A 25,353-nucleotide genomic window follows, 5' to 3' on the forward strand; every position below is an offset into this window, starting at 1 on the left:
TTTGGGGTTACTGTTCCCCAGGTGTAATACCTTACACTTTGCTGGATTTAAGCATAGCTGCCATTTTTTTGACCATCCATGAAGTCTATCTAGGTCATTCTGAAGCTCTGCTTGGCAGCAATCATTAATTACTCTACCAATCTTTACATCATCTGCAACTTTAGACATCATGCTCTAACCCTATATTGATGTCATTTATGAAAATCAAAAACAACAGTGGTCCTAATGCTGATTCTTGGGAACCTCACTTCTTACATCAACCCAATCCAAGGAATAACCATTTATCACAACCCTCTGCCTCCTGCCATCCAGCTATCCATCTAAGGATTTTCCCTGTGATTCCAACCTGTTCCAGCTTATAAAGTAACCGCTCATGTGGGACTGAGTCAAATGCTTTGCTGAAATCCAAATAAACAATGTTGAAATTATTCCCAAAGTCCAGCTCTTGAGTGACCCTCTCAAAATAGCTAACCAGATTAGTTAAACATGATTTTCCCCTTTAGCAAAACATGCTGAGTATTCTTCAGAATTCCAATTCTATCTAAATGATCCTGAATTCCAACTTTGATCATTGTCTCCATGATTTTCCCTTCTACTGAAGTTAGACTAACCGGCCGGTAATTTCCCACTTCACTCTAAGAATCGCTCTTATGTATTGGAGATACATTGCCACTTTTCTAATCCAATGGAATCACTACTGAGTCCATTGATGCTCACATAATTAGCCTCAATGGTTCAATGCACTCACTTGCCGCCTCTCTCTTAGGATTATAGGGTATATCCTAGTAACCCAAAGGTCGCGGGTTTGTATCCCTGTATTTGTATCCGGGATCAAAGTACTGCAAAAACCTTGGGAGGTGCATTATGGTCACAGAAGCCAATGTGCCAACAACTACAAAAAAAAAAGTATATGCCTATGCAATCAACCTCAGAATCCTTACTAGCCTAGAGGCTCAAGTTTTTTTTATTAAATAAACGTGAAATTTCAACATTTTAAGTAGGAGGTAAGACACACTTACTTGAGTATATGTGAGGATGAAAGACATGTTTTGCTATTCCTCATAATTCATTTAATAAAAAAGAATGACTTAAATGTTAGCATACTTGGTTATTAACATAAAGGAATTATGGCATCATTGGATTTTACTTAACCTCATTTGAAAGGGAAAACTACTAAAAGGATGTTTGTGAATGTTATGCTATTAAAAGTACCATTAGTGAAACACATCAGTGTTTCAATAATGATACTTTTAATTTTAAAATGGTGCCCACCTAATATTAATAAGCTAACTGGAATACAAACTTTGAGTTAATTTTATGCATAATTGAATTGAATCTGTATCATTTTTATTTTATCATCAATAACTGTTATATTTACTTTACAGTCTGTCTCATTTCATGTCTGCAATATTTTATTGTAGAGCATCACAGGAAAACTTGCTTTTTTGTTTCTGACTTGAAATAGTTTGGGAACCCATACTTGGCATAGTTTGTTTGAGTGCAGAAACACCTGATTATTTTGTGAATCTACACACAGAATGTCATTGAATAAAAAAAAAAAAAAAAACTTGATTATCACAATATGATGTGGCTTCCCACAACATACTGTGATGGTGGGGCAGGGCACAGTTGATAAATGACAAAATTTTGCCTTGGGATTCTAAAGTTAGATTGCATCTGTTGTCAAAGACAAATCAATGTTTTACTGCTGTTTCTGACTATGCTGCCTCTATCTCTGTCATACAAAGCTGCCTATGTACTCCAGGCAGCTTTGTATGAAAAAGATAGTTTGCACAAGATTTCGGGTACCAAACCACTTTTGGTTTGCTACCTGAAACCTTGTGCTCTACTATGAAAACCATGCTACATCAACACTCAGAGCTACTTCCAAAAACTACTGTGCCTGGTGGGGTCCCCCCCTCTACCAAGCACTATAGTTTTTGTGAGGGGGAATATTCTCACTAGTGAATGATAGACCAGAAGGTATAACTCTAAAATTTTAAGAAATAACAAGAGACTAGATCTGATGAAGTTTAACCTTTGGGCAGCATGTTGCAGAATGCTACAGTAAGCTGCCTACCCAGGTGGTCTACAAGGCAAAGAGTTTGGAAAAATTCAAAGAAGAATTGAATAGGCACTATGTGATGATGGGGATAATTTGTAAGGTTCCCTTTCCCCCCCCCACAGGATGCAGAGTAAATTCACTTCCTTGCATCATTATGCCATTTTAATATTAAGTAACCTCTTCAATTTTATTTTAAATACAGGTAGTTCCTGACATTGACTTAATTCGTTCCTAGTAGGCACTCATAAAGTGAATTTATTTTCCATAGATGTACCATAATGTTAAAAACAGGGGTTGCATTCTTCACAATGAAACTTGATTGTAGTACTGTTAAGTAAAGGTCAACAAAAAATTTATTTATCCAAAGAAATTAAAATATAGCCTTTAAAAAGATTAAGCAAATTATAATAATAAAGAAATTGTCATACAAATGTTAAAGAATTTTCTTCATTATCTTTGACTAAATTCACATTGGATGATGGTTCAACACTCATTGTTGGTTTGTTGGAAGCACAAGAAGTCTCTTCTTTTTCAGAAATGTTTTAAGTCAGTCATTTATTTCCAAGACTACTTTTTTTTTTTCATAATTTTCATGATAATATGCATAAGCATTTTTTAAATCAGTAGCACCTTTTCTAGTTGGCTTGAAAGTTGAATCTTGTGGCTCAAAAATCTCAATTGCTTTTTCTGTGTTGAAAAGCCCTTTGAAAGTGAAGGAAAGAACAATAAATGTTCTTTCCTTACATTTTGCCATTTCAAAGCGATCTTCATTTATGAGCTTTCCATTGTGTGCTTGAAGCAGATCAGTGATGTCAGTTGTAGAAACCTCAAGCTGTAATTGGTTAGCCAATATTAATGACTGCTTCTGTTTCATTTTGTACTATCTCTGCTGGTTCTTGAAATCCCTCAAAATTATCAATAAACTTGATGGCAGAGTTTATTCCAAACACTCTTATGTTCTCTGTAATTTTGTCCCAGGCTAGTTTTATTTTGAATGCATCAAAAATATAGAATTCTCTCCAAAATTCTTTAAGAGTTGTACCCTCCTTCCTTATCTCTGCCTGAACAAACATATGCACATGCAGTAGTACTGTATTGTATAGCCACACACATGGTTTGAAATGCTGTATTTATGAATGTTTAGCATTTATTTATTGCAGTTAATGTTCATATTTTCTATTTTGTTGATACTTGGAAAAAAAACTCTTAAACCCGGGAAATCATAAAGGGAAACTTGGAAAGTGGGAACTGCCTGTAGTCAAATAGCATTAGTAGAGGCATTGATGCAAGAAAGCAAGCTTATGCAGCATCAACAACAAAAAAAAAAAAAAACTCTCCCATTTCACCCTTCCATTCGTTCCAAATACCTGTCCAGCTCAGCCTTAAATTTATTTAAGCTATCAACTTCCACAACAAAGGATGGAAGTCTGTTCCACCTCCAACTACCCACTGGCTAAAGGCAAACTTCCACACATCTATCCTACATCTGTCTTTTCTCAATTTGAATTTATGCCCTCTCAGGTGATTATTCTGAGCAAGGGGAGGTATCCCATCAGCATTGAGCATGCTCAAACCATTCAAGGCTTTATACACCTCAATCAGATCACCTCGCAGGTGCCTAGTCTACAGACACTGTACAAGGGGATAATCACCTCCTTATCCCTTCTTGAAAAATTCCTATATATCATTGACAAGATACCATGAGCTACTCTTGCAGACTGTCTGCTCTACTCAAAACTTCATATCTGCCTGCACAATTACTCCCCAGGTCCTTTTCATTCTCTACCACTGTCAGTGTAGTACCACAGAGTTGATACATTACTCTAGGGTTACTGCTTCCCATAAGTAATACTTTACATTTGTCAATGTTAAACTTCATTTGCCACCTCTCAGCCCATCTGCTCAACTTTTCTAGATCCTGTTGCAGCAGTGTACTGTCATTAGTGTCCTTAACAACCCTACCAACATTTGTATCGTCTGCAAACTCGGACGTTAAGCTTGATATACCATCAATATCATTTATAAATACAGAAAAAACAATGGACCCAACACTGAACCCTGAGGGACTCCACTAATAACATTAGTCCACAATGAGCAGTGTCCATTGATCACCACTGTCTTCTCCCACTCAACCATCCCTTTATCCATAGCAGCAATATGCCACACTGCTCCAATTTGTTCAGTAGTCTTCCATGTGCAATGGTATCAAAAGCCTTTCTAAGATCCAAATATATGATATCAGTTATTCTCTGCATCCAGTTCTTTTGTGACCACATAGTATCCAATCAAATTGGTCAGGTAAGACTTTCCCCTTAACAAAACCATGCAGTGTCCAATCTATAACCGAAGTCTTGTCTAGATCCTGCAGTGCTTCTTTAATCAGTGCCTTCATTAATTTTCCTGGAACAGAAGTTAAACTTACGGGTCTATAATTACTTGTCTTCCTTTGATCCTACTTTGTAAACTGGTTTTACATTTGCACATCTCCAGTCCATTGGGTACCTCCCCTGAGTCCCAAGAAGCTCTCCTAATTATGGCTAGGGGTTTGCTTACTTCCTTTGCTGACTCCTTTAATATAACTGGATAGATTCCATCCACCCTGGGTGCCTTTTTTATGTTTATCTTCAACAATTTCTCCTCCACTTTCCTCTCAGTTATTACAAAATCATCTAGCTCACTGCCAGAATTTAATTCGGGGAGGAGATTGCCAGAATAACAAACATCTTACAAGCTTAGACAAATACTGTTACCAGATGACCCAATCCACAAACTCTCCAGCCACTTGTGCATAGATTCTGGGACTGCAAGTGACTAGAGAGTTTGTGGATTGGGTCATCTGGTAACAATACTATGAATAGAGAGATAGGGGAGTTCAGCTCCATTCCCCCCCCCCTTTTTGGAGGCTGTGGTCCTTGCCAGAGACAAACATTTTAATTTGCCATGCTCCCAGACCATTTCCGGTTCCAGCACACGTGGAGTGTTGAACATGCGCCTTGTCAGACACGTGTGCTGTGAGTCTGATATTTAAGGTTGTGTCGCTTGAACTTCATTATTGTTGAGAAAGGAGGTGGATGCTCCAAGAGCTTCAATGGTATTTTATCGCGCTTAAATTTATATTTTTAATACATTTTAAAATTCATCAATTCAATTTTATTTCTTGTAAAGTAAATCAGTTTTTGTAAATTATTATTTTACAGTTTTTATTGTATCAATTCAGTATACTATCCAGTATTATTTTATCATTAAATCAGTTTATTTAAACGGTTGGTATATTTGTCTAAACTTGTGGTATGTATAACCCCAACCTTAGAAGCCTTTTTGCAGAAACAAACATCTTATTAATGTTTGTTACAAACATTAGCAAGATGTTTGTTAATAGAGGATAGTAGTATCACAATCAGATACCATGCCACTTTCCTTCAAAGCAAAAGCTATAAAATTGTGAACAAATAATTGAATGATTTCCTTTGAAGTATTTCTTTTGTGATCAGCTTTTCTTGATGTTGTTGAACTGAACTCTTAGTCCTAGGCAAGGGGTGATTGGGAAATAACAATGATTTTTATACCTCATTCTTTCAAAAATTTACTGTCATAAAAAGATTTTGTGACCACCAAACTACTCTTTCCTGGCCTCTGCAAAAGTAACCAAAGGTTATAGCTTGGTTCCTAACTTTTTTTTTTTTTTTTAAAACATTAGTAAATCATTGAGGTGAATCGTCCAACCCTCTACAAATGCAGGAAAGCTTACTTGTCATCACACCAAGATGTTTGTTATTGTAAAGTGAGACTTTTTTTCATTGCATAATATTAAAGTTAATGTGGATGTTTTCAAATGGAGATTGTTCCTACAGGCGGTTTCAAAAAATTCTTTACAGAGATCTTTATGGCACAAGAAAAGTAGGTAATGCATAAGTAAGAAATATTTAATATGAAAATTTTTAAAATCTGAACTCATTAATATTCATTGTTTCTAATTCTAGAAATTGTACGTTCCTACCTTTCGGCAGCTAAATCATATCATGTCTGTGTCTTCCTCAACAGTACTTTCCACCTTAATTGAAACTATTTCAGGTGCTTCCATTATCAGAACTTTGAGAGCTAAAAAATATTTCATTGAATCTCAGCACAAAAGGATAGATGTAAATATTAATTCTTACTTCCTGACAATGTCAACTGACTGGTAGGTATTTTTATTGGAGATGATATGAATAGATGATATGAAATTTTAGGCAAGCTTTCATTTTTTGTACTCTACTTGGCTGCAGTCTACTTTTGATCAACTGTATTATACCACTTCATTAAATGAATTGGTATCCTGAGTATTAAAACAAGAGTTAATTGCAATTAATTATAACAATGTATAATCTATGAATGCTAAATGCTAGTAGATAAGTTTAAGTTAGAAGAATTATTATTTAGATAATAATACTAATATTCATTTCTAAAGACAAGCTGAACACATTTAAGACATTTGTGTTACTGAAAAGTCAAATTTCCTAAATGGGAAAATAACCACATTTTCTTGAGTTTGGTTGTGGCCTTTGGTTCCCTACATGTCCATAACCACTCCTTAACTTCTTGTAGCATAACCTTTTTAGTAGGATACCTTAGTTCCATTTTGACATCCCACTATGGGATAAGCTGGCAAAATTGAATAGGTTATAAGCTGAAACTTTTCACTATGGTAGGACAAAATAATTGAGGTGCATACCAGTGGGAAAGTTGAATGACTTAACAAGGATCCAGCTGTGTTCGGTACCTCTATCCTGTGAATCAGGATTGTGCCTAAATATGTTACTAGAACAACCATAAAGATAGGTATATTCTTAACATGAGAAGCTTAAATGGCAAAGTAGTAAAATTAGCAGAAGAACTAGGTTGATATAATATAAAGAATAGCAGGTAGGACAGAAACCAAGTGGATGAATACAGGGGAACTTCAGCCAAGCAGTAATTACAAGGGATGGTCATTTAATTTGCAGATTGGTGCAAGATTTTGTTCACCGTGCAAACTTTCCATAACTGCTGTTAGGTGCTCTACCTGATTGCTACTAAGCAGACTTTGTGCGAATGCCAATACATGTTGAGCTAGTGTTGTATGAAGAGTTTTTTTTTTTTTTTTGGCCGCATGTCACTGACTATCGTTTTGAAGCAAGCATGTCAGACAGATCGAACAATAATATGTGATTTGTTATTGTGTTAGACAGGGCTTAAATGCATCAGAAATAGTTAGAGATGAATGAAGTATTGAGTGTCTTGGTAAGAGGTCATTTTTAAATTGTAAAAGCAATTCAATAAAGGCCGTGAATCTGTTGCAGATGACGCAAGACCTGGTCAACTTTCCTCCTCAATTCCTAAGCAAATTGCAAAGCCCAGGAAATATTGGATGAAGACAGGTGAATTACACTCTACGAACCAGCTGTTAGAATGTCCATTTCATATGGTAGTGCTCACAATATTGTGAAAGATCATCTGAAAATATCACGAATCTGTCCCCGCTGGATTCCACACAATTTGACTCCAGAACGAAAACAGCAAAGAGTAGACTAGTGTGAAGAAATGCTTGATCATTTTGAAACACAGGGTCAAAACTTCTTAAATCGAATAGCGACTTGTGATTAAACTTGATTTTGCACTATGATCCAGAAACAAAACAGTCGAGTCAGTAGAAGCATTCTGATTCACCAATACCCAAGAAATTGAACCTCTTGTTCGGTTGACATACAAATGGTTCCTGTATTTTTTGACATAAAAGGCATTCTTGTTACATATTCTTGATAGGATATTATGATGTGGTTACAAAGAAACTGGATGCAAAATATAATTTTTATATCATATGTTTGGATTTCAGGAAAGCTTTTGACACTGTTGCGCATGGAAGACTATTGTAAAAATTAGAGCAGAATGGTATTAAGGGTAAGTTGCTAAAATGGATAGAAGGATGGTTGAGTGGGAGAAGACAGTGGTAATCAATGGGTACTGCTCTACATGGATTAAGGTTATCAGTGGTGTCCCTCAGGGTTCGGTGTTGGTCCCATTGTTGTTTTGTATATTTATCAATGATATTGATAAAGGTATATCAAGCTTAATGTCAAAGTTTGCAAATGATACAAAGATCAACAGGATCTGGAAAAGTTGGGTAGATGGGCTTGAGAAGTAGCAACTGAAGTTTAACATTGACAAATGCAAAGTACTGCATATGGGTAGCAGTAACCCCAGAGAAATGCACCAACAATGTGGTGTTACCACTCAGGGTAGTGGAGAATGAAAGAGACCTGTGAGTAATTGTGCAGTCAGATATGAAGTTTTCTGAGCAGTGCAGACAGGCTAACAGAGTAGGTATGGGGTTTTGTCAATGATATACAGGAATTGTGCAAAGGATAAGGAGGTGATTATCCCCTTGTAAAAGGGTGGCCTAACTAATTAGGTCACTGAATGCTTAATTTTTATATATAACCTGGTTTTGGCACATTATAGCCTTAGTTGCTAATGCACCAATAAAATCAAAACCAAACCCTTGTATAACTCAATGGGCAGGCCTCACCTTCAGTACTGCATACAGGTCTGGAAGTCTCATTTTAGGAAGGATGTAGAGTTGCTAGAATGAATACAGAGAATGGCAACGAGACTGAAGGGAACAGAGTTGCTCTTATGAAGAAAGGCTTAAGTTCTGCAAATTGCGGCTTCTGAAGACTAGGCATCTGCAAGGTGATCTGATTGAGGTGTAGAAAGCCTAGAATGGATTGAGCAGGCTCAATGGTGGGATTCTTCCTCTTGCTCAGATTACAAACCTGAGGGGGCATAGATTCAAACTGAGGAAAGATAGTTGTAGAATAAATGTGTGAAGTTTGCCTTTAGCCAGCAGTTAGTTGATTGCTGGAACAAACTTTTTTATCTGTTGTGGAAGTTGATAGCTTAAATAAATTCAAGGCAGAACTAGACAAACATTTGGAATGACTGGATCAGTGAAATGGTGAAGGTTGGGTGTGTTTTTCTTTTTTTTTATTATGCTGTATAAACTTGCTTTCTTGCATCATGTGTGTCTGCTAATGCTAACTGCATGCCACATAATGTCATATCAGTGATTTGGGCCAGTAATAATCCAACATGCTGTTAGCTTGTGTTATAGACTTCCCCTTACTAATAAAGTTGGCTAGGCAGAATTAGGATCTTGTATTTATCAAGATTATATCTCAGTTCTCATTTTTCAGCCCATCCAAACAGTTTATAATGGTCTTGTTTGAAGTAGCATACCTTGATTAATGCCATTAAACTACCCTACATAACTTCTTTGAGGAAGTAGCATTTTAATTGCATGAGACCTTGCTCAATGAAGTGTACTCCTAAGAGATAGTATTTTAGCTGGTGCACTATGACCATGATTTATTAGGCCAATGCACCTAATAAATCCCTAAAGAAACAGTTTTAGTTCTCCTAATTTAATTACTACCATATGAAAATTTAAATGTAGAATAGAGGGCAGTTATTTCAAAAAAGGTAGTTTTTAAATTACTACTATTGACTTAACAACTAGAAGCCTTTAAGCTAAATTTTTTCACATTATCAATGTCATTAATAAATATTAGGAACATGTATTAGAGACTTGGCACTGAACCTATTACATTCTGCTTGGGATAATAGTCTGAAGAGAAGTGCTCATTTACTGTGGTCTAGATTATGACTAGAGCTTATAAGGAGGTTCTTAATGCATGATATGACCATTCATAGATTAAGAATCTTCAGATAAAAGAACCATTAGATATCAGTAATCATAAGATATTGAAGTGGGATTTAAGATAACTACTGTCAAGGGGAAGGGATTTTACCTTTGCAAAGGTGTTTATAGTGGTCTTAGACAGTTTAAATTCTTTCAATGTATGTTGTTAACAACTGCATGTTCTAAATGATGTAAAGTAATGAATTTGTGAATTAAATTGATGAATACCTCAAATTGATGAATTTGAGGTATTGCTCAAAACATCAAAGGGAGATATTGTTGGGATATCAGAGACGTGGCGTCACACAGATGTAAGGAATACAGAACTGGAATTTGGGGAATACAATGTGTATAGAAAGGATAGACAGGACAGGAAGGGAGGAGGGTTATGCTATTAGTTAAGAAACACAAAATCCAAGGAAGTGAAGCCAGTCGACATCCGATGGACAGTGCAGTGTCGAGTCAGTTTGGTGTGACATAAGCATAGGTAAATCAAAATTGAGAGTAGGATTGTGCTATAGGCCTAATGACTGAGTATAATAAGATACTGTACAGGAAAATAGTGGGCCATTAAATCGACAGTCTTATAATGGGGGATTTTAATTTCCCAGATATTGACTGGAATTTGTGGGTTGGTCACTCACACACTAGCAAGGCTTTTGTGGATTTATTCGATGACTGTTTTCTACATCAGCATGTTCGGGAGGCAACAGGGAGCAATACTCTTGATCTGATTATCAGTAGTGATTCTTCATGCATTAAGAATCTGCAGATAAAGGAACCACTAGGTGGCAGTGATCAGTGTGTGGAAGTGGGATTTACTCAAGGAGGTAACTACCAACAACCGGTGGTAAAGGGAAGGGTTTTTGCTTTCGTAAAGGAGACTACTATGGTCTGAGACAGTATTTAAATTCTATACAGTGGGACAAACTGATGTGTTACCAACAGCAAATTCAAAATGGGAAGCATTCAAAGAACTTATCTTGGAAGCTACCAGGCTTTACATGCCAACTAAGAAATATTGTTCAAGGTTTAGGCCTAAATGGATGTCAGATGAACTAATGAGACATATGGCAGAGAAGAAAAATGCATGGGATCATACAAATTAATGGGTGACATGGAAGCCTATGATAAATATAAGCTGGTCTGTAACCAAGTCACAAAGGAGATTAGGTAGGCAAAGGCAGATTATGAGAAATCCTTGGCAAAGGATGCAAAGAAAAACAGAAAAGAGTTCTTTACCTATGTAAACTCAAGAAGGTAAGGGTTGAATCAGATTGATCCACTGGATATTGATGGTTCAACAGTTGAGGATCCTGCTCAGGGGGGGCTAACAAACTAAATGAGTATTTTGCATCTACATTCACACATGAGTTATTCAGGAAGGGGAATGCTGTAGGTAAAGTAAACACTGGCAGTGAGCTAGATGATTTTGTAATAACTGAGAGGAAAGTGGAGGAGAAATTGTTGAGGATAAACATAAAGGCACCCAGAATGGATGGGATCTATCTAGTTATATTAAAGGAGGCAGCAAAGGAAGTAAGCAAACCACTAGCCATAATTATGAGCTTCTTTGGTCTCAGGGGAGGTACCCATAGACTGGACATGTGCAAATGTAACACTAATTCACAAAGGCTGACAAGTAATTATAGACCTGTGAGTTTAACTTCTGTTCCAGGAAAATTAATGGAGGCACTGGTTAAACAAGCAGTGCAGGATCATCTAGACAAGAATTCAGTTATAGCTCAGACACAGCATGGTTTTGTTAAGGGAAGGTCTTGTCTGACCAATTTGATTGGATATTATGATGTAGTCACAAAAGAACTGGATGCGGAGAATAACTTTGATATTATATATTTGGATCTTAGAAAGGCTTTTGATACTGTTGCACATGGAAGACTGCTGCACAAATTGGAGCAGTGTGGCATTGGTGGAAAATTGCCGCTATGGATAAAGGGATGGTTGAGTGGCAGAAGACAGTAGTAATCAATGGACACTGCTCAATGTGGACTAATGTTTATTAGTGGAGTTCCTCAGGGTTCAGTGTTGGGTCCATTGTTGTTTTCTGTATTTATAAGTGATATTGATGATGGTATATCAAGCTTAATGTCCAAGTTTGCAGACGATACAAAGGTTGGCAGGGTTGTTAAGGACACTACTGAAGCTATGCTGCTGCAACAGGATCTGGAAGGTTGAACAGATGGGCTGAGAGGTGGCAAATGAAGTTTTAACATTGACAGTTGTAAAGTACTACATATGTGGAAACAGTAACTACACTAACAGTGGTAGAGAATGAAAAGGACCTGGGGAGTAATTGTGCAGGCAGATATGAAGTTCTCTGAGCAGTGCAGACGAGATACAAGAATAGCTCATGCTGTCTTGTCAGTGATATTCAAGAATTTTTCTAACAGGGATAGGGAGGTGATTATTCCCTTGTATAAGGCAATGGTCAGGCCACAGCTTGAGTACTGTATACAGGTCTGGAGGCCTAATTTCAGGAAGGATGTAGAGCTGCTGGAACAAGTACAGAGAAGGGCAACAAGATTAGTGAATGGAACAAAGGGTTGCTCTTACAAAGAAAGGCTTAAGTTTTGCAAATTACAGTGTCTGGAGACTAGGCACCTGCGAGGTGATCTGATAGAGGTGTATAAGGCCTTGAATGGTTTGAGCATGCTCAATGCTGATGGGAGTCTTCCTCTTGCTCAGAATAATCACCTGAGAGGGCATAAATTCAAATTGAGGAAGGATAGATGTGCGGAAATTTGCCTTTAGCCAGCGGGTAGTTGGTTGGTGGAACAGACTTCCATCACTTATTGTGGTAGTTGATAGCCTAAATAAATTTAAGGCTCAGCTGGACAGGTATTTCGAATGAATAGAGGGATGAAATGGTAGTGGGGTTTTTTTTGGCTGATGCTGCATAAGCTTGCTTTCTTGCATCATATGCTTCTGCTAATGCTAAGTGTTCAGGAAATAATTGAGACTTAAACTTTTTATACTAAATAAGTAATATTATTCAAGGTTTAGACCTAAAAGGAGATATGGGTTAATTGGACACAATGAATGTCATGAATTAGATTAGTGACAGAAGAAAAATTCATGGTTTAATTATAAATTATCAGTCAGACTCAGAAACCTACAGTTACTATAAACTAGTCTGCCACCAAGTTACTGAGGAGCTTAGGTAAGCTATGACAGTTCTTAGCCCAGAAATCTTGCTAAGAACATGAAGTCAAGTAGAAAAGAATTTTATTTCCATACGAGGAAAGGAATGAGCCATATTAATCCACTGGATCTGAATGGTTAACTATTTATGATCCTGTTTAGGTTGCTGATAAATTGAATAAATATTTTATATCTATAGTCAATGTGAAGTTTTTAATGATGGGAATACTAAAGAGTAAGATGACCAGAAAGTCACCTTTTACTCTTTCTTGGATAACACACATGCGCACTAAGGGACATAAATCTTTAAATTTTAAGAGGATGATTCCAGGTAGATAGTTTGAATTTAGAGAACGATTTGACAAATTATTAGAAAGGATATACAAATAAAGCAGGTAGTTTTTTTTTCTTGATGTATAAACTTATTTCTTTGCATTGTTTTCCACTGCCAATACTATTTCAGAAAAAAACTAAGCCACAAGTTTACATTGAGAAAACATAGAAACAAAACGCATCTTAAACAACTACTTGAATCTAAAGATTTACAGATGATTCAAAATTAGAAGCAATGGTCATCTTATATTGAGCAAATTTTAAATAATTAGGATCAAAAATAAGGGGTATAAGAGGGTTCAAATTAGAAAATCAAAACTCAAATTTGTCAGCAAATGTAAAATATATTACCCTCCTTTCTCAAAAGTTAAATGGCATTTCAGATGATAACATGACTTCAGATCAAAAGTGGAAAAATTAATGATTTTAGTGGAAGCTGCAAAGGAGGCATATGGGATTTGTAAAGTTAAGAAATTCAACATGATTTGGACTCTTAAGTTAAAGAATAAAGTTGCAGAAAAGAAACAATAAGAATTTTCAGCAAATAAAACTAACAAATCATTGGAAAATATAAAGAAAAGTGCCATAGGGCTAAGATATGTATGAAAGAGGCTAAAAAAATCCTTGAAGAGTTCAGGAAAGGCATGGAAAGAAATGCAGTGGGAGGATGGGAGGATTTGGTAGTTAAATCTCAGAGTAGATGAAAAAAACCATAAATGAGGTAATCAGACTGAATTAAAAACTGAAGGTATCAGTGAAGGGAGGATAAAGGTTGAATTGGAGGAAACAATGGATACTTTCTCTATTCATAAATGACCATTTAAATATCAGGTGTGGAACGGCATCATGTGTAGATGAAATTATACCTCAAATGCCAAAAACTAGACAGAAAATATTGTCCTGGTGACTTCTATCCAGGATAAAAATTTGAAACATGCAAGATGTTTCAAAATTCTCCGCAGTAGGCTGATACAGTTTCATTTCATGTAATTTGAGCACAATGTACTTATTAGTCAGAAATAAATTTAAAAGTAAACTTAAATTTCTTAAGGAGAATAAAAAGGATTACAGTGTATGTTTGAAATGTTGTTTGTAATAGCTGCTTTAGCTGTTTAGCTCCAATAATACTATGATAAGGGGAATAACTTGCGCTATTTTAAAGCTTAAGTGAAGTGCATAAATTTTTGTTCAAAACATGTGATGTATTATTTACTGCTTTTGGATAAAAGATAAATTGCTTAAAACTGTGCACCTCATGTCTTATTTTATCATCTAATATTTTAATGGAAACAAGTACTTTTTTTTTTCTTAACCAAGACACCATTAAGATAATTATCAAGTTATTTTGTTGTGTGTTATACTCCGATAATTTGTGAATATTTAAAAGTTTCTCTTTTGTATATTTGCTCTTAAAATTTGTTTATTTAATTTTTTATATATATAGCCTTATGAGTAAAATCAGTTCTTTTTAAGGATGATGTGAACTTTTAAAAAGATGCAATAAAATTTGAACTATCAGTCATGTTGCACATTATGTAATAATAGTTAGAGCAGACAACTATTAACTATAGTTAAGTATGGACAAAGGTTTTATTAATATGAAGGTGGAAATCATAGTTAGAAAGCAAAATTTTGCAGAAGCCACTCTAGTAGATATTTATCCCCAGTTTATTTTCACATGCTTTGTACACCACCACAAAGGTTAATACTGACAAAAAAAAAAATGCTTAGAGGATGATGGAATTGATTTTTGTTAGACATTTTCCACTGCTGCTCAGAAAAGAACTTTTAATCATCCATCTGAAGTCTTCAATTTTTTTGAAATTGTTTCATTTAATGTATTGAACTTTTGAGAAGAATTTATAAAAAAAAAAATTAACTGTAATTAGTAAACTTAGTTTGTCTATGCATTGTAAATGAATGAATCTGTTTCTTTATTGTTATTTGAGTGCATATTATTAATAGAAAAAGAATCTCACCTTTTTTATGTATATATAGTTTTATTCAGATATTAAACTTAGCTTGTCTGATTGTATCAATGGTTTAAACTTCTCTCTTATTAAACATATGTGCAACAATGATATATCATGCTACTCATATCAGCAGGAATGAAGAGAATTTACAGCTATGTAGAATTGCTGATGTTATACTTTGGAACATAATGTGTGTAAAACTTTAATGGGTTGTTATCAGAAAAGATTTTGTAATGAAATTTATGCTTCATATGTTAAAGTATTGAAAGTATAAAAGTTTTTTTTTTTCTTTGCATTGTTCCCATTTGAAATATTCTCTCAATACTGTTGTTAATTGTTTTTTGAATATAAATGTCAAAGCAAGTAAGCTTTAAAAAGCTGGAAATAGAATGCTTTGAAAGAAACAGAAGACTTTGCATATGATAATAGCTAGTTGCATCTCATATAATAAAGTTCATACAGGTAAACTAGAATGTATATTCTACAGATTTGTGAATATTGAGATAGGAACCTTATCAGTTTTTTTTTTTTAATTTGGAATTGATTAGTCTATTTCTTTAAAAAAAAAAAAAAAAAAAGCAAAAAAAAGCCAACTATTAATCTAAAGGTTTCAATTTTCTCTATAAATTCACAAGTGGATAACCATTTTGAATATTTTAAACATTAGGGAAAGACTTAATGCACAACTGCAATTGCATAAAGTATGATGCAAATGAGTTTTGTTTAGAAATGTTCTTAGATGTTACAAAAATGCTTTTACCTTAGAGCATGTATTAGACTTAAGCATAGATAAGTGCAGCTAATTAATCATTAATTGATCAAAACTAGTCTACCTAAATATTAAAGCTTGTTCACAGTAATATACTGAAATTAATATAAGGACATATTGTATTGATGTATACTGAAACGAAATTCCAGAATATATGCATTTAATTTTTTATTCCAGGCATTGCATGTTTCTTTTAAATTGTCTTGTATTGAATTTGTCAACATCTGACATACAGAAAAGTTTCTGAACCCTGTGCAAAGAAGGGAGACCCAAACACTAAGTACAGGAGGAAATTTTCTTAGATATAGAAATACCCTTCTTTTAGGCGTAGATAGACAGGTTCCAGTTAGGAATGTATGTATCATAAGTTAATGTCTTTTACATAGTAAAAAGTCCATTCATTTTGTTTTTTATGTCATCTTTGTTTCTTGGAGTAGTCTTGAAGGTTATGAAGAAACAGGTAGTGGATATTTGTTTTCCTCTGTCAGATAGCACTCTTCAAAAGGGACATGAAGACAATGTACTGTCCGCCACCCTTATTAATTAAAATTTTTCATACACAGTTCTAAATTCTTACATTTAATCATTATTTGATAATTGGAGACATTGCTAAAAATTTAAGGTGAATAATTATATTTTCTTAGGTGGCTTGAGATTCGAATAAACTTTCTCAGTGCATGTATGGCGTTATTAACATCTGTTTTAGCTGTTGTGTTTAAAGAAAATGGACTAGGATTTATTGGATTAGCATTAACTTATTCATTACAGGTAGGCTTATTTGTGTGTGTGTGTGTGTGTGTGTGTGTGTGTGTGTGTGTTAAATAAATTAATTGAAAACTAGCTTACATTTTTTTGTGAAAAACAGTTAATCTTCAAAGGACATTCAAATGGACTGAAACCAGCACTTAGAGCCCATTGAAATATAATATACTATGTTGGTTCCTTCAGGCATGGATAATGGCTTGAACACTGACATTCATGTCCAAAGATTAGGAAACACAAAGATGTGGCCAGCATTGTGCAGCCATGAATTTATGGGCCTGGGTACAAATGAGTGTTAAACCCCCCCACACACAAAGACAATTTATTGTTAGGTTTTACTTCCAAGGGGACATTATTCCTGGCAAAATGTCTGTATTACCCAGACCACAGGAATCTATCTACCTGAAAAACTTGAGCTCTGGAGGGTTAGTTGATATCTATAGCCTCTTTGACCTCATTCCACGGATGCCTGATAATCTGAACTATTTTCCTTTACAAGAGTAAGCCAGTTTGCTGTTTTCCATCATTTTGATAGGAAAGATTTGAGCCCTGTCAGAGTGGAGGAAATTTTTAAAAGCAAGGGTGCATTTATAAATTTGTGGTCTCTAAACAAATCATCCACAGTGTGGGAGGCCCTATACAAATTATTTGTATAAGGTCCGGGGGAAAAAATTTCAAATTATGCTTGAAACACTAAATTTGAGGCATTTAGCATTAGTAGAGGCATATGATGCAAGAAAGCAAGCTTATACAGCATCATATAAAAAAAAACTTCCCATTTCACCTGTCTATTTGCTCCAAATGTTTGTCTAGTTCTGCCTTGAATTTATTTAAGCTGTCAATTTCTACAATGACAGATGGAAGTTTGTTCCAGCAATCAACCACCCACTGGCTAAAGGCAAATTTTCACACATCTATTCTACAACTGTCTTTCCTCAATTTGAATTTGTCCCTTCAGGCAATTAATCTGGGCTAGAGGAAAAATCCCATCAGCATGCTAAAACCATTCAAGGCCTTATACACCTCAATCAGATCACCTTGCAGGTTCCTAGTCTCCAGACACTAATTTGTGAAACTTAAGCCTTTCTTCTTAAGAGCAACCCTTTGTTCTATTCACTAATCTTGTTGCTCTTCTCTGTACTTGTTCCAGCAGCTCTACATCCTTCCTAAAATGAGGCCTCCAGACCTGTATAGCATATAAGGTGTGGCCTGACCATTACCTTATACAAGGGAATAATCACCTCCCTATCCCTGCTGGAAAAATTCCTGTATATCATTGACAAGACACAGTGAAGCTACTCTTCGCAGACAGTCTGCACTACTCAGAAAACTTCATATCTGACTGCACAATATGCTTCCAGGTCCTTTTCATTCTCTATCACCCTGAGTACCACATAGTTGATACGTTACTCTGGGGTTACTGCTACCCAGTGCTTTTTTTGGGACAGTATGGTGTACCGGCACCTTTATTAATAGTGATGTGTGACATTTGGATGCAGTACACTTCAAAATTTGCAATATTCCGTAAATTTTTTTTCACATGTTTACCTACTATTCAAAAGCTTAAAATTATTTAACTAAATTTGCATTTTTTTTTTCACTGTCTATTAAGATATTTTCTATATAAAACTGTATAACCATTTTTATAATTATAAATTACTCATTTGGACATCTGTTTAACGAAGTCCTTTTATAGCGAATTATTTTGAATTCCCCTTGTAAGTAACATTTAAAATACTTTCCCTTGAGCAAAGAAAATTTTCATATAGCAAATGGAGAGAATTAACTCGGTACGCACTATTTGCATTTCTAGCCTTTAGGCAATTAGTGCTGCTGTGCAAATTAACAGAGCTAAAGGATTACCATTCTACAACTTAGTGGTACCTAGTAAAACCCTATCCGACTATCTGTCCCACATAAGTAGAAGTCGTGCTGGTCAACAATGAGCAGATCAAGGGCTATTCCCAATGGGCTCTGGTCCACCTCTACTGTAGTGGTGGTTTGTACACCTCTACTGCAGTGGTGTCCAAATGTTTCCTATACAGGGGCCATATTCAAAAAAAATTCAAAGTTAGATTTCTTTAGTGTTACATTTTCCATATCTTGTTGCATGTAAAAGTAAAATTGAAAATATTCGAAAAGTTTATTAAGTACAATGCACAGTTACATTTACTGAATAAAATATTTAATGAGAATTTTTTTGATAATTAATAATATAAAATGCTGTTTGTTTTATTTCACTTTCTGGGTGGGCCATAGGTTAGACTTAACTGTGAATCAAATGTAAGCACCCCGTTTGAGAATTAGGATAGTTATTTTCTTTTACCCCTACAAATTAATTGTTTCGTATTTTTCCATAAATTTTCCCTATCTGTTTACATGGTCACAATGTCTGAATATTCGAATGACACTGACATTTTGGACAGTTTCCAAAACAGAAAAATGAAAAACAAATTTAAGAACTAGTGACAACATTGATGACGAGAGGAGGACAATGAAGGTATTAAACTTTCTAAACATGAATTGTTGGCATTTGGTGAAAATGAAGTTAGAAATTGTTAATTAGGTTACAGTTAAATGAAAGAGATACTATTCGTGGATTTCAGGAATACGTAATTGAAAAGATGGTTTCAGAAGAATTGAAGCATTTGATGGACGCTCTGAGTACAATATCAATTTCATTGAGTGAATGAGGATTTTCACAAATGAATCTCATCGCCAGCCCAATCAGAGCTTCCTTGATGACAAAGTTTCTTCACTGTTTCTTAAAATTGTAGGCCCACCGCTGACGCGCCTCGATCTAGCAAAATGTCTATTCGTGGCTGCTTCGGAAATGTCATTCAGCAAAGAGGAAGAAAAGAAGTCGGCATAGGGTGTCAGATGAGAACTTAATAAAAATTTGAATATTCTACAAAAACTTTATTATGAAATTATTTTTACTTATGTTATTTATTTTTACTTATTATTTTTGGGGTCAGTAGTCTAACGAAAAACCTTTTAATGTCACTCAGTTGTCTGTCTGTCCATCCGTCTGTCACAGTATTGTATCTCTGGAACAGCTCAACCTATTGACTTAATTTTGCATGGGTTTGTACATGTGGGCCAACATAATGCCATATTCATTGTTGACAAAAATTTGTCTGAGAAATGGAAGTTTTTTAATTAAAAATGGCAGCGTCAGACAGGAAAATGTGAGTAATTTGTGTCCCTCCCCTCTATTTCTATTGCTAATAGAGCTAAAAAATTAAAAAATCACATTATCTATGCGTTATTCAATGCTTATTAAGGGAAAACTATTCCAATTGAAATCTATCATTTACTTTTTATGTTAAAATTAAAAAAACAATTTTTTATTGCACTTTGATAGCGCTTTGTACTAAATAACTCTCATTTTGGTGACAAACAGGTTGCTAAATAGTTAGCTAATAATTCTATAAAGGTCATTTATAAATTTTGCAATGAGAAGTATTTTTGTAACAATTTTCAAAGCTGGCGTTGTCCCATCAAGGAAGACTCAGAGCCAGTGTTATGGTGAGGGGGTGCCTGTGTGGAGTCTTGCATGGCCCTCACCTGCCAGTCGCTTCTCTTCCAAGGCTTTTTAAAGAGAGGGCGCTGACTCTCTTTAAAAATTACAGCTGTGAGTTACAGGCTCCGAAAAAGCGATGTGTTTGCATTTTTATTTACATAATTGTTATTTTATACTGTACTTTATACGTAGTCTTATAGTTACGCTGGTTATTTTTATTTTAATTTAGATAGTTTTTTGTGGATTACTACTTAATATACGTAAAACCGTTATTTCGTTCGAATCTTACAGCCATTGTTTTTGTATATAGTGGTAGAGAATAAAAATTTTTAATTGTGTTAACTAGATAGCTCTAACGTATAATTATATAGCGTGATATGCATCAGTTTCTATTAGATAGCATAGTATTGACATTTAATTAAATTGATTGATCTTATTAATTTAAAACATCATGCCCCAGACTAGAGCAGCAAAGCAATGGGCACAAAGTGGCAGGAGTGCTGTGACTCGGGAGAGAACTGAGGGGGGGCGATTCTCCAACGTATCACAGCCTAAAAAAATGAGCAACTTGTGAAATGTTTGCCGGACTCTCTGGAACAAAACATTGCCATGGGGGGATGTCTTTGTCTGTGCGCGATGTAAGGAAATCAGGCAACAACTCCGCGTCGTTATGGGCCTGTATGAGAGTTTGAAGGACAGGGTGGATGCCCTCGAAGGATCTAAATTGAGGGGCTCATCAAGCTCTCAGCTGCCCACATAAACGCCAGAGCTTGCACTTGGTCATCACGCAACACAGCAGCAACCCCTAAGGCAGAATGCGCTGGTCCCACAGGAACTAGTAGTTGTTGGTGACTCTGTCAGGGAAATGGGGAACATGCTTTGTAAAAAGGATAGGTGGAACAGGACCAGGGTATGTCTGCCAGGGGCAAAGGTTGATGATGTAGAGTGGATATCATCTTTTAAGGGCATAAAAGGTGATGTACACATTGGCACTAATGATATTAAGAGTAGGAGACCAGCAGAATTACTTAACAAGTACAGGTCACTTTTGAAAAAAAAAAAAAGCCGGGAATTAGGGCTGAATTTGAAAGTGTCTGTCTACAATTCTGCCCAGACACGATAGAAGGGAGTATATGATGAGAGCCTTGTCGATCAATTCGACCCTAGAAAGATTGTGCAAGGCTCAAGGGATAGAATTTTTTTCAGCCTGGTCTGTGCTTGTTAACAGAAGGGACTGCTTCTACAGGGATGGGACACCCTTAAATAGAAAGGGTGCAAGAATATTTGCTGATGCTATCGAGGCAGTGTTAGGTGGGTCGGAAAACTTCTAACTTGGGGGATACAAAGACTAATAGTTTAACAGCAGGCACAGGTGAAGGTGATTCTTGCACAACTTCTATTAGAATAAGTAGCAACCTGGAGCGAGGGGTGTTGGGGGCTTCAGGGACTGATGGCAGTCATCGTGAAATAGGGTGGGTATATGGGATGTGTTAGGGTAACTAGGAACAGGAATAGGAGCATGTATGCTTGCATGTATACCAATGCTAGAAGTATAGTAAATAAATTTGATGAATTTGAACTGTTGGTCAAGACATCAAAGGTGGATATTGTTGGGATAGCAGAGACGTGGTGTCACACAGATATAAGAAATACAGAACTGGAATTTGGGGAGTACAGTGTGTACAGACAGAATAGAAAGGGAGGAGGTGTTATGCTGTTAATTAAGAAAAACAAAATCAAAAGAAGTGCACCCAATTGATATAGATGAACAATGCATTGTTGAGTCAGTTTGGTGTGACATAAGCACTGCGAAAGCAAAAATAAGAGTAGGACTGTGTTATAGGCCTAATGACTTGAATGAGTACAATGAACAATTGTACAGAGAAATAGTGGGCCATTAAATCAGAATGTCTTATAATGGAGGATTTTAACTTCCCAGATATTGACTGGAACTAGTGGGATGGTTACTCACACACTAGTCAGACTTTTGTGGATTTATTGGATGATTGTTTTCTGCAGCAGCATGTTCAAGAGGCAACTAGAGAGAGTAATACTCTTGATCTGGTTATCAGCAATGATCATTCGTGTATTAAGAATTTGCAGATAAAGGAACCACTAGGTGGCAGTGATCACAGTGTACTGATGTGGGATTTACTTAAGAATTTAATTACCATCGGGGGTAAAGGAAAGGGTTTTTGCTTCCGTAAAGGTGAGTACAGTGGTCTCAGAGTTTTTAAATTCTGTACAGTGGGATCAACTAACGATGTTACCAACAGTAAATTTTAAGAAGGAAGCATTCAAGGAATTAATCGTGGATGCTACTAAAAGTTTCATACCTATTAAGAAATATTGTTAAAGGTTTAGGCCTGAATGGTTATCAAATGAACTGAGACTCGTGACAGGGAAGAAAAATGCATGGGATGCATATAAATTATCAAGCGACTCAGAAGCCTATGGCAGATATAAGCTAGTCAGTAATCAGGTCACGAAGAAGGTTAGGCAGGTGAAGACAGATTACGAGAAATCTTTGGCAAAAGATGCTAAGAAAAACAGCAAGGATTTCTTTACATATATAAACTCTAAAAGGAAGGGGATGAATCTGATTGGTCCACTTGACATCGATGGTTCGACTGTTGATGATCCTGCTCAGATAGCAAACAAACTGAATGAGTATTTTGCATCTACATTCACACGTGAGGAATTATTAAGGTTTGAAAATGGCAGAAGGTTATCAAATTGTAGCAGGATACTTAATGATTTTGTAATAACTGAGAGCAAAGTGGAGGAGAAATTGTTGAAGTTAAACATAAGAAAAGCACCTGGGGTGGATGGGATCTATCCAGTTATATTAAAGGAGGCGGCAAAGTAACTAAGCAAACCCTTAGCCATAATTATGAGAGCATCCTTGGACTCGGGAGGTTCCCACGGACTGGAGATGTGCAAATGTATCCCAAATTCACAAAGGGCGATCGAAGGATGACACGAGTAATTACAGAGGAAAGGGTTTTTGCTTTAATTAGTTTAACTTCTGTTTCTGGTAAAATAATGGAGTCACTGGTTAAAGATGCATTGCAGGATCATCTAGAAAAGACTGCAGCAATAATTCAGACACAGCATGGGTTTGTTAAGGGAAAGTCTTGTTTGAAAAATTTGATAGGATATTATGATGTGGTTACAAAGGAACTGGATGAAAAAAATAATTTTGATTTCAGGAAAGCTTTTGACACTATTGCGCATGGAAGACTTGTACAAATTAGAGCAGAATGGTATTAAGGGTAAGTTGATACAATGGATAAAAGGATGGTTAAGCGGGAGAAGACAGAGGGTGGTAATCAATGGGTGCTGCTCTTCGTGGACTAATGTTATTAGTGGAGTCCCACAGGGTTCGGTGTTGGGTCCACTGTTGTTTTGTGTATTTATCAATGATATTGATGAAGGTATATCAGGCTTAATGTCGAAGTTTGCAGATGACACAAAGGTTGGCAGGGTTGTTAATGACAGTAATGGCAGTGTGCTACTGCAACAGGATCTAGATAATTTGGGCAGATGGGCTAAGAAGTGGCAACTGAAGTTTAACCTTGACAAATGCAAAGTACTGCATATGGGTAGAAGTAACCCCAGAGAAACGTACCAACTGTGTGGTACTACACTTAAGGTGGTAGAAAATGAAAAAGACCTGGGAGTAATTGTGCAGTCAGATATGAAGTTTTCTGAACAGTGCAGACAGGCTGCTAGGGCGGGTCATGGGGTTTTGTCAATGATATATAGGAATTTTGCTAGCAGGGAAAGGGAGGTGATTGTCCCTCTGTATAAGGCAATGGTCAGGCCACGCCTTGAGTACTGCGTACAGGTCTGGAGGCCTCATTTTAGGAAGGATGTAGATTTGCTTGAGCGTGTACAGAGAAGAGCAACACGATTGGTGAGGGGAATGAAGGGATTCTCTTACCAAGAGAGGCTTAAGTTCTGCAAATTGCAGTGGCTGGAGACTAGGCACCTGCGCGGTGATCTGATTGAGGTCTATAAGGCCTTGAATGGGTTGAGCACGCTGAATTCTGATGGGATCCTTCCACTTGTTCAGATTACGAACCTACGGGGACATAAGTTCAAATTAAGAAAGGACAGATGTAGAATAGATGTGCGGAAATTTGCCTTTAGCCAGCGGGTGGTTAATTGCTGGAACAAACTTCCATCTGTCGTTGTAGAAGTTGATAGGTTAAATAAATTTAAGGAGGAACTGGACAGGCATTTGGAGGGAATGGTGTGATTTTTTTTTTTTTTTTTTTTTTTGGCTGATGCTGCATAAGCTCCTACACTTGCTTTCTTGCATCATGTGCCACTACTACTACTACTTTAATTGCTTCTCCAGGAAGACTGCGTCGCTTCTTCCCTTGTCATTCACAACAATTGGAAAGACACAAATAGACAACATTTTTGTTAGTTCCTCAGTTTTAGGCCAATCCAGGATACTAAATTTTTTTTCAGTTACCATAAAGCTCTATATTTGAGATACTACATTAACTACCATTCGTGACTATGGACCCTTCATCCTGAGTTGCTGGCACTCAGTAGTTGACAGATTTATTTACTTATTTTCCTCACATTTTATTTATTTTTTTATATATTTGCTTAATAAACTGTTAATATACTAAATTTGTTGTTCTTATTCCAAAAACATTGTTACTAAAGTAACAATATCAGGGAAAAAAAATTTTGAGAGTAATTTTCATATCCTTTTAATTTTCAATTGTACCTGATAGCAAAGAATGAGTACCGGCACCTGTCTTTTTACAAAAAAAGCACTGCTGCTACTCATATGCAGTACTTTACATTTGTCAATGTTAAACTTCAATTGCCTCTCTCAGCCCATCTGCTCAACTTTTCTAGATCCTGTTGCAGTAGGGCGCCTCTGTAGCCAGGTGCATAGCACACGCTTCTTGATTAGACCAAGGTTCAAACCCGTGATCACCAAATACGGAGGATGCAGAAAGGTCAGGGAATGATCACCGCATATCCCCAGTGCAATATGGCCTTAATTGCTAATGCTCC

The 25,353-nt window shown here is 36.1% G+C and overlaps 1 protein-coding gene across 1 annotated transcript in view; it reads left to right on the forward strand.

The window, feature by feature from the left end:
- The first annotated feature begins 5,881 nt into the window (after window positions 1-5,881).
- LOC150090544 (multidrug resistance-associated protein 1-like) overlaps window positions 5,882-25,353 on the forward strand; it is a 66,697-nt gene continuing 47,225 nt past the window's right edge. Inside the window, exons 1-3 of the mRNA XM_090379086.1 lie at window positions 5,882-5,962; window positions 6,046-6,245; window positions 16,664-16,787. Of these exons, the coding sequence (XP_090235212.1) occupies window positions 5,882-5,962; window positions 6,046-6,245; window positions 16,664-16,787 (405 nt within the window). The remainder of the gene's footprint in view (window positions 5,963-6,045; window positions 6,246-16,663; window positions 16,788-25,353) is intronic.

This window comes from Mastigoproctus giganteus, chromosome 1, assembly GCF_048544385.1.
Source record: "Mastigoproctus giganteus isolate SK-2022 chromosome 1, ASM4854438v1, whole genome shotgun sequence".
NCBI lineage: Eukaryota > Metazoa > Arthropoda > Arachnida > Uropygi > Thelyphonidae > Mastigoproctus > Mastigoproctus giganteus.